This window comes from Myotis brandtii, unplaced genomic scaffold (genome assembly GCF_000412655.1).
Source record: "Myotis brandtii unplaced genomic scaffold, ASM41265v1 scaffold23, whole genome shotgun sequence".
In the NCBI taxonomy this organism is placed as follows: Eukaryota; Metazoa; Chordata; class Mammalia; order Chiroptera; family Vespertilionidae; genus Myotis; species Myotis brandtii.
Window position 1 is genome coordinate 1,454,523 of NW_005358649.1, and position 11,216 is coordinate 1,465,738.

Consider the following 11,216-nt stretch of genomic DNA (forward strand, 5'->3'; position numbering starts at 1 on the left):
CGCCGGGGAGCCCAGGCTCCTGAGCTCCTGTCCCAGCCCCAGTCCGGGGAGCAGGCGGGCGAGCCCCGGGCAGAGGCGCGCGTTCAGCCCGCACTCTGCGCGGCTTCTGCTGTCTCCATGGCGTCCTATCAGCAATCCCGCATCCAGGCTTACCTGGAGAAGAACAAGATCGGCCCCCTGTTTGAGGTAAGGCACTGTGGAGGGAGGGGTGCCCAGACAGAAGCAGATCACCTGGAGGGAAGCGGGGGAGAGAGACAGACACGCAGGAGGGGCGCCCCTGTGGCTCCAGGTCACTGATACCGCCGCCTGCGGGCCAGGTGTCCTGGAACACAGCCAGGCTGGCACTTCCCTGCTTACCTGGGCGCAGACAGGTGAGCGCGGCCGGGCGGCCTCAGCCTGGCAGGGAAGTTTGAGCCATCTGAGTGTCCAGCACTAAGTCACGCCCAAGACCCTGACACGCACACACACACGCTTTCTGGAATTCACGCTGTCTCGCATATTGAATTTTTAAAAATGTGGGCAGTAGTGGAACCGGCAAAGGTGGAGGAGGTGCTTAGCAGCGGAAGGAACACGGTTAACAGGGAGAAGGTGGGACTGGTAAGGAGTGGGCTTGGGTTGGTGCGGGCTTGTTGGATGAAATTGCCAAAGGGCGACGCTGACAGTGGGGTTTGGATGGGAGGAGAGCATGGCAGACCCTACCTGGATGAGGGGGGAAGAGGGGCGGAGGAAGGTTCAGGAAAAGCACACGCGTATTTATGGGAAGGAAACGTAGCCCTGTGCTGTGCTCTCTTGCCAACAATGCTGGTGACAAAAATACGGTAGGAGCAAGGAAGAACGGGAGGACTCAAGAAAATGAGAATGGGAGACAGAAGCCCTGCGCCGGCCAAGTGTCCCACGGGTTGCCAGGGGGCTGGGCAGATGTGGAGGCAGGAGGGAGGGACGCCACTGTCCCCTCTCCTCCAGGTCGAACCTCCTAGCTAGGCACCTGCAGGCGTCCAGGGGCTGTGGGAGGGTCCACATACCCTCACTTGCCCTCCTCCCGAGAAGCAGTTGTGGCCATTCTTTGGGGTTACATGTCCCTGGCCTCTGATTGGGGCTGAAGCGCAGCAGTGGGGAGAGGTACCGAGAATGGAGCAGCTTTTCTAGGACTTAGAGAGTGAGAACAGCAGAGAAAACAATGATTCAAACTAGTGCTTCAACACAAAAAGGGAGACTGGATAAGGGCGTGCGATCAGATAGATCTTTTCTCTGGGGAGGAGCGATTTGACATGACCAAGATTTCGTGATCTCTTCTTGGTTTTCCATCCATCCTTAATGGTGTGCTGTCTTGAAAGCCTGACCATAGTTTCTGCAGAAACTCACTGTTGTGTAGTCATAACGCCCTACACTGTGTGAATTGATTCTAGTTTCTGCTGAAAGTGTTAGCAAAGGAGGTCCATATCCAAAAGCAAAGTAGAATGGCTGGAGCTATTAGATTCCTTTACCTTTCGTGAAATAATTGGAGACTATAGGCAAGGCCATATGCATATTTTAAAAAAATAGAAGGGATATTTTAACAAATATCCCTTTGTGGCACAGTGTATTAATTACATCAAAAGAAAGATAAAGTGAAAATATTTAGAGTGTTTCTACTCTCTTGGAATATGTACAATTTACTGGGGTGAATAACTGAATTGGTTTTTTTTTTTTAATAGATGCTGTTCTCAACATATTTTAAAATTCTGAAGAGTTTCTCCAAGTGATAATAGAGCTTGGAATGTATGTAAACTTTCTACATAATTAGGAAATAAATCCAATTCATATTTATCAAGCCCACATTTTTAAAAAAAATGCTCGCCAGCTAGTTCTGCACTGATGAGATTTAAGTTTTGTCAAAATTTTCTCATAAAATCATAAGACGTCCTCACTACAAAACAGTGACTAAATTATATGCTTTATGGGCACAGACAACAGTGTGGTGATTGGGGAGAGATGGAGGAAGCTATGCGGGGCGGGGCGGAGGTAAATGTCGATGGATGGAGACTTGACTTGGGGTGGTGAACACACAATGCGGTGTGTGTGCAGATGATGTGCTAAGGAATTGTGCACCTGACACCTATATAATGTTAACCATTGTCACCCCAATAAATTCAAAGGAAAAAATTATGTGCTCTGATTTTTGTAGATTTTGTTGATGACGAATTACATATATCCCGTATGTAGTGATAAGTAGTTGATTTTTAAGGATTGATGTGCACTTTAAAAATTGAAGGGAGAAAATGGATACATTCTCTTTTAGGAAAAGCAGGTCTTTATACAATAATTTTGATCTTTATAGAGCTTGGTTTTGAGAGTAGAATTACACATACTTCATAAAATTGAACAATCTCACCAGCTTGTAGTTGCCTATTTCTTCCTATTCTAGAAAACCAGTGAAACTGGTGTAACACAGATATTGCTGATCTAACATTCTCCAGTGCTCCTAGCGCTTTGGTCAATGGTTCTGGAAACCAGAGGGGGAGCCCGGAATCCAAATATAGTAAGAGGCACAAATTATTAGTATTTAATTCCTGAAACACATGTTAAGAAACAGTGACATAAGCTAAAATCTCCTTTTCTCAATCACTCATTGAAATGGTTAGCTGTCTCCTAGTTTTATTATCTGTGCTTTGTTGTCATTTTTTGTGTTTGTGCTGAGGTAGTGGAGTTGGTGAAATAAGTTTACTTTTGTTTTGAAAATATACAAGACCTGACATTATGTCCCCTGTACAGATTTTGTAAATTTGGAATGCTTTTTAAAAAACAACAACAAAAAAACGTATTGGAATGAGGCATCTCAAAGAGAGCACGTGAATGTTATTTTAAAACTATAGCAAAGGTCACACATACTATTATTGAGGATACTTGTATCCTATTTTTTTTCTACCTGGGTATCTTATTTACTTACTTGCTAGTGTATTTCTTACTTAACTTGTTTATTTCTAACATCTTATCATTTGAGAAGCTTATAAAGTGTTGCACACAATATGGTGTTTCAAAAACTACTTTAAATTAAAATGAATCCTGTGTCCAGATGATTTAGTAGTATAAGTTTATGCTACCTTTAAATATGATTGAAGATGTTTTGAGGCCTTATAAAACCATGCCTAGAAATCATTTCATTAGAGTCTTGGATAATGATATTTTAATCAAATAATAGGAAGACTTAAGATGGAAATGGTAGTGATGACTTACATTCCACAACTATTTCATATTTTTGTAAGATGTAACACTTTCAGTATTTTGTTGGTTTATTCAGGGCATCAATCTATAAGGAATGCTTGACAATAAATTAGCACTAAAACCCTATTTACTATGGATTTCCACACATAGCTCCTTAGTTGTGACATGGTTTGTCTCCCACCAAAGGGGAGTATTTTTGCAACACACATAGGGAAGATGCATAATCTAAACCCAAAGGCTTATCTCAAACCCTAAGGCCAACCACTTAACCATCAAAGAATTTGGCAGTCAGAAATTCTGAAACTGAATAATTAACTGGCATGTAGCTTCTTATTGGGATAAAGAGATTTATTTTGTCGATATTGTAAGAAGCTTAACTTCATTTCCAAGAGATTATATGCTGTGGAACATCACAATAAATTTATTTTCAACATAGAGAAGTATATATTGCTGTTAAATAGAATAATTACTTGAAAATTATTGGTTTCAAGCTGCTCAGGGCAGTCATATATCTTGGTTCAGGCCTGAGCATACTCACAAGAGAGTAAAATTCGAAACTACCAAAAAGCAGAATAAAAAGTCCTTTATAAAATCTCCATAGAATTTTTAAATCTCTGTGTATTGAAGATGTGGCCAACCAAATTCACTATAGTTCTCCAAATGCAATCTGATTCACTCCAAGTAAAATCACCTTCTTTATTTAGCTCAAAGAACCTCTACCTAGATGGCCTGAATTTGTGCCAATTGATGTGGCAGGTGCTATGAGATGGACTCATGTCCAGTGTATGGTCGCCCATAGCCCGCATCAGTCACACACTTGCTGCTGCACAGTGGCTTTTTCCAGGTATCCTGTCCCACACCTTCCAGCCACTCTGCAACCCTGAAATCCAATTGGCCTGGAGAGTATCAGGTAGTCACCTGGCACGATCAGGAGATTTGTTATTTACGAGGTAAGGGAGTATTGAGAAAGTAAGTAAATGTATTGAAAACAATGCGAGCAAACTATCACACTGATGGAGATGGGCATCACAGATATAAAAAGGAAAAAAAGTAGAATGAGCCTTGTGGTGCTGGAATGAAATTGGAGGTATTGTTGTGTCTCAAGACTTTCAATAATAAAAATAGATGTAGATGTACTAGAAATAAATATGTGTGTATTAACAGATGTATAAATGTATACATTTATTTCCTTACTCTGCCTTACTGTGAAGGCCTGGGAATAGCAACACCCCAGTAGCAATGAGCACACTTAGTGACCAGATTTTGGATTATAAATACCATTCTCTGTTAGTAGAACCAGGTATCCTTGGAGAAACGGTTGATTCCAGCTTTGGAACTGAGAAAGTACAAGATGAACCTGAGAAATCTTATGCCAGAAAGTAAGGAAGTGGCCAAAGAAAAATAGGTACATGTCAGAAGAATATAGAAGGCAGCTTTTAGAAGCTCTTACTAACTAAATCTGGGACATCGTAAGAATCAAAACAAAAAAAATGATGGTAACAGATTATCTTGCTGTATAAAATAGGAATTTATTGCACAGGGACGATAATGAGATACATGAATGTATTCAATTTATAGGGAGATGAGAACGCTTTATCATATAGCAGAATGCCAATTAATAAATATAGAAGGGATGATGGAATTAGAAAATCACTACTTGGCAACCATCTTCTTAGTAATTCAGGCAAGAAACATTAATTGATGCTAAAACAAATGGGTGAAAAGTAGATGAGGAATGAGATGTTATATCATCTCTAGTATCTTTTCACAGAATAGTTTTAATTACAGAAGGGAAAAAGTAACTTTATAGTGAAGGAACCTGGCAGACACTACTTTAAATAATCAAACCGATAGCCTGTGCCTCCTGGTAGGATGCAGTTAAAACAAAGTGGTATTAGGACTTGAATTGAGTGGTGGGAAAAAGATCTGATAAACGTTGTCGGGGAAATTCTGTTTCCCTGGAGTCTTCAAAAATGTTAAAGTGGTGAAAGTCAAGGGAGGACTGAAAAGACATGTTAACTAAATACTAAATAAGAAAGAAAATTTCCAAAACATTGGGAAAATAGGCAACAGTCTTCTAAGTAATCTCCTGGTCAACGAAGAAATCTCAGGGAAATTTGAAAAATACATCGAATAACAAAAAGAAAGAAATGACATATCAAAATATGTGAGACACAGCTCAAGCAGGGCTGAGGGGGAATTTTACGGCACTAAGATGCACATGTTAAAAAAGTGGACTGTTGTGACTGGTCTGAATAGGGGCCCTGCCCGGCTTTCTATTCCTTTTCTCTGTGCCCTCCCTATAGTGGAGGACACTCTGAAAGATGTGTTAGAGTCATCTGCTGACAGTAGGTGTTTGCTCATATATTATATCATGTCTTGTATCTAAAGGTAGATCTGAAGCTCTTGAAGGTTATAAGCTCAGTAGGTATCCCTGGAATTAAATAGAGCATTGACTTGTATATATTTTTCCCTTCTATGGGGAAAAAACATTGAAGCTAGAGACAGCTAGAAAATAGAATATTTTTAAAAAATTCTCACCCAAGGTTATTCTTATTGATTCTAGAGAGAGGAAAAAGGAGAGAGAAGAAACATTGATGTGAGAGAGAACATCAGTTGGTTGCGTTCCGTATGTGCCCTATCTGGGAGTCAAACCTGCAACCTTTTGGTATACCAGACGATGCTCCTACCAACTGAACTACACTGGCCAGGACAGCATCTTAATACTTATTTTTTTAAAATGGAGAGCAAAATATCCTCCATTCTATTAATTAGCCTTTATGAACAGTGAATAACTTTTAATTATGTACTTAAGTGAATTAACCTAATTTAATTCCCTCTCAGCCATATTTTTCTCTTTTTAATATCTGCTTTCTGGAGAGGGCTTGATAAAATTAATTCACACCGCTGTGCAAGGCTTAATGCCTAACTCCCCCAAATTCATTTACATTTAATACAGAGGAAGATGCATGGCACAGTTACATGGGATGAGGCAGGTGGTCTTTGGTGATAACTATGGCTTAGTGTCATTTACTGTCCGCTTGGCCCTGAGCAAGTTACTTGATTCCTGTGAACATCCGTGTCCTCATCTGTATCACAGTGCCTGAGGAGTATTTCATGAGGAACCTGTGAGATGAAACAAAGTCCAAAGAACCCAGTTCAGTGCCTGCCACTCAGTGAACACCCAGTCAGTTTTGGCTGCCATCACATTACATGCTGCTACTATTTCTCTTTTCTGTTGATATTAGTTAACCCAGTGACAGGCCATGTAGAAAGATGCTTTTGGAGATTAGAACACACTCAGAGTGTGCATCTGCTTAGGTTGTAGCTCTGCTATCTTTGAAAAGGAGAAAGGAGAGCAGAGTAAAGTGTGAATGTAGGGGTGTGTGTGTGTGTGTGTGTGTTCATTGGTGGGGCCAGGGGAGGCCTTGCTTGTTGTTATATCTCAACACTGACAATATACATCGGCAAAATTTGGAAACATTGTATAAAGTTAGAAAACAACCCAGAATATCTTTTATTATTTCAGACACAACCCTCACTCCCCATCACTCTCTGTAATATGCTTTTCTTTGTTTTTCTCCGCATCCCTGTTGTCATTTGATATTTTATCACTGGATTTTTATAATTTCAGTTTATCTTCTCTTTACTCCACTAGAATATAACTTCTTAAAGGCAGATATTTGGTCAGTTTTAACTGCTTGTATCTTCATAGAAAATGTCTGGTACGCAGTAGGTAGTCTACTAAATAGTTGTGAATACATATATGAATGAAAAGAAATCAGGACCAGCCAGTCACTTCTGAAAAGTGTGGCTTGTGTGTATAAATGATAATGTGCACCAGGAGCCTGGGAATGTCCTCAGCAGTTTATGGGAGATTTCACCTTGAAAACTCATTATGACTTTATTATCTTTTCAACAGATATTAAATTCTTTGGTGCATAATGTTTGAAACTCTATTTCCATTCCTTCAATATATGTTTACTGGGTACTGTATTACCTACTGAGAAATATAAATCTAAGTAAAACATTTCCTGTCCTCAAAAACTCAGGTGTATTTAGAAAAGACTGATACACTCTTAATTTTACAAAAGGTACCTTTGTTTTCTGTTTATCTGCCATGTCCATTTTCAGTTCATCAGTTCATTCCATCATTATAATATTGGAAGTAAGACTCATTTTGAAATCAGATTTAGATATTAATTTTCAAGAAATTTGCCATAGAATCAAGTATGTAAACCGAATAAAGCTAAGGGAAGATTTGTTAGTTTCTGTTGTAGTTTTTATTCCTGGAAGTTCTTAGCAAAAGTTACATTAGAACATGAATTATTAAAAATATCTAAGTGCTCTAATTGTTGGGTAGTGTTCTATGTGAGACATTCTGATAGTTTTAAATTGTAAGTTGTTCTTTTAACATAAAAAAGAGGGGTTTCTTTTTGAAGTATAGCCTGGAGCATAGAGAAGTATATAACTCCTGCTGTTTCTTTACTGTTTGAACTATTGATCAAAATTCATAGTGAGAAACTATGAATTGAGAATACATTTGGTTTTTCTTGTATTTGAAATAACATACCTATATGTATGAAGTGGACTTGATTATATAATCTTTGTTGTAGTTATATGTCTTTGAGATATTTTTAAATTAATGCTTACTTTTTATGAATTCTTTCTAGTGGACCTGGTATTTCATTTTTTCTTTTTATATTTTGTCTACAAAATATAATCATCATCTTAGCACTATATAAATGGTAATTAAGAACAGTTACAGTTTATTAAACACAGAATATTATTTTATTCTAACCAAAAATATTTATTAAGACACTCCCTGGCATCTTTCCTCTTAGTTGGCATAGCAAGGGTATGGCAGAAACACCTTTAAATTTACACAGAAGACAAATACTCTACTTTGTGGAAGTTCATACGAAGCATCAGCTTTCACAGAATTATTTTAACTCAAATCCTCACTTAACATTCGGTTAAGACATTGAAGTCTGTGTATAGTTGGCAACATCCCATTGCTATGATCTGTGGATTGGTAGGGATCCAAGACAGACCATTGTCACTAAGTTCATCTATCGTTCGGGTTTGAGAAATAATACTTAGGGAAGAATTCACGAGGGTCATGTACATTAAGTTCTCAAGTTATTAAAAACGTATTTTGGATAGAATTAGGTGAACAGTGGCTTGGATACCCACTCTGCACGAGGTGGCCCACTGAAGACTGACTTTCACTGAGTTACACAGTGGAGTGGTTTAAGAAGCCTGTACTGAGAGTCACTGTAAGAACCAGATCATGAAAATACAGTTTTGTCTATTCAAGGATGTTGTGGAGGGGCATGTTCATTACATCAGACAGCATCCTCTTATGGGAAAGACTGCTTAATTTTTAATGCCAGAAAGGGTGTGGGAATATTTTGAATTGTATAACTAATAGCATTCCTGCCCTCCTTTCCCACCATGCGTCCCCTGCTCTAGGTTTCTGAAAACTCATAGCCTAGTGATGGTCAGAATGTAGGCCATTATTATCACCCCATTTTATTCTAACCAAAAATATTTATTAAGACACTCCCTGGCATCTTTCCTCTTAGTTGGCATAGCAAGGGTATGGCAGAAACACCTTTAAATTTACACAGAAGACAAATACTCTACTTTGTGGAAGTTCATACGAAGCATCAGCTTTCACAGAATTATTTTAACTCAAATCCTCACTTAACATTCGGTTAAGACATTGAAGTCTGTGTATAGTTGGCAACATCCCATTGCTATGATCTGTGGATTGGTAGGGATCCAAGACAGACCATTGTCACTAAGTTCATCTATCGTTCGGGTTTGAGAAATAATACTTAGGGAAGAATTCACGAGGGTCATGTACATTAAGTTCTCAAGTTATTAAAAACGTATTTTGGATAGAATTAGGTGAACAGTGGCTTGGATACCCACTCTGCACGAGGTGGCCCACTGAAGACTGACTTTCACTGAGTTACACAGTGGAGTGGTTTAAGAAGCCTGTACTGAGAGTCACTGTAAGAACCAGATCATGAAAATACAGTTTTGTCTATTCAAGGATGTTGTGGAGGGGCATGTTCATTACATCAGACAGCATCCTCTTATGGGAAAGACTGCTTAATTTTTAATGCCAGAAAGGGTGTGGGAATATTTTGAATTGTATAACTAATAGCATTCCTGCCCTCCTTTCCCACCATGCGTCCCCTGCTCTAGGTTTCTGAAAACTCATAGCCTAGTGATGGTCAGAATGTAGGCCATTATTATCACCCCACCCCCCTGGATAATGTCCTCACTTGTACTTTATCTCATTCCCTTCACATTTCATTGATGCAATTTGATCATAATTTTTATTTCTATGGAAGATATCTTAAGTTCTTTTTGAAGTAAGGATGAATATAAGTATGTTATATAAATCGTAAAGTCACCCACTCATGGTCCAAATAATTTAGGTATAGGATAGGCTTTATTTGAATTATCTGTTTCCTGTTGATACACACTCTAGCTGGCTTTCTTTGGACAAAATATTCGGCTCCTTCTGGATTGTTGAGAATTTATTTTCAGTTTGATGATTTCTCTCCCAGGATGAGTTTTGGGAGTAGCAGAGACATGGCTGGCTACCATCTGCCTGTGTCTCAGGGCCTTTGCATGATCTGTTTTCTCTGCTTGAAACTTCCTCCCCTCCCCCCAACACCTCGCTTGGTTGCCCCTTGCCCTTCAGATCTCAAGTTAAACCTCTCATCAGGGGGGCCCTACAGACAGCTCACTCTCCGCAGCTGTCCAGTGAGCCTCCATCCTGCCATTGTTGTATTTCCACCACAGAACTCAGTCACTGGCACTTATCTGTCTATTCAGTATTTGGCTCCTCCTATAACATAACCTCCACAAGGAAAGGGGCTTGGTCAACCTTGTCCTTTGACATATCTCCACATTGTTCAGGAGCCCATGTCCTGTAATTGGCTATTCATTTTTATTCCTCTTACTTAACTTTTTCTAAAAAGGGTTAAATTAACTTTCCCCAGTTGTTTTGCATGGATTAGCCATTAAAAATATAGAAAAGATGAACTCCACATTACACAGGGGTGGGCAAAAGTAGGCTTACAGTTGTAATACAAATAAGTAATGCAGTGATTAATGAATAATCCTATCTAATAAAGAGGGAATATGCTAATTGACCCTCACACTGTTGCAAAGATGGCGGAACCCACAGCCAGTAAGGAGGGAATATGCTAATTGACTGCCCCACCCTCAAAAATGGCGGCACCAACAGCCAATAAGGAGGGAATATGTTAATTGACTGCCACGCCCTCAAAGATGGAAGCGCCCACAGCCACAAGATGTCCGGCAGGGGAAGCAGTTGTGGGCGATCAGGCCAGCAGGGGAGGGCAGTTGGGGACGACTGGGCCGGCAGGGGCGGGCAGTTGGGGGGGACCAGGCCTGCAGGGAGGGCAGTTAGGGGCAACCAGGCCAGCATGGGAGGGCAGTTGGGGAGACCAGGCCTGCAGGGAGGGCAGTTAGGGGCGACCAGGCCAACATGGGAGGGCAGTTGGGGAGACCAGGCCTGCAGGGAGGGCAGTTAGGGGCGACCAGGCCAACATGGGAGGGCAGTTGGGGAGACCAGGCCTGCAGGGAGGGCAGTTAGGGGCGACCAGGCCAACATGGGAGGGCAGTTGGGGAGACCAGGCCACCAGGGGAGGGTAGTTGGGGGCGACCGGGCCGGCAGGGGCGGGCAGTTGGGGGGACCAGGCCTGCAGGGGAGGGTAGTTAGGGGCGACCGGGCCGGCATGGGAGGGAAGTTGGGGGGACCAGGCCTGCAGGGGAAGGTACTTAGGGGCGACCAGGCCGACAGGGGAGAGTAGTTGGGGACGATCAGTCTGGCAGGAGAGGGCAGTTGGGGGCAATCAGGCCGGCAGGGGAGCAGTTAGGCGTCAATAAGGCTGGCAGGGGAGTGGTTAGGGGGTGATCAGGCTGGCAGGCAGAAGCGGTTAGGGGCAATCAGGCAGGCAGGCAGG

The 11,216-nt window shown here is 41.2% G+C and overlaps 1 protein-coding gene across 1 annotated transcript in view; it reads left to right on the top strand.

Moving 5' to 3' along the window:
* Window positions 1–6: 6 nt before the first annotated feature.
* The window catches only part of LOC102252312 (chromosome unknown open reading frame, human C8orf34), a 237,754-nt gene continuing 226,544 nt past the window's right edge, over window positions 7–11,216 (top strand). The window contains exon 1 of the mRNA XM_005866400.1: window positions 7–186. Within this exon, the coding sequence (XP_005866462.1) occupies window positions 118–186 (69 nt within the window). The 5' untranslated portion in view covers window positions 7–117. The remainder of the gene's footprint in view (window positions 187–11,216) is intronic.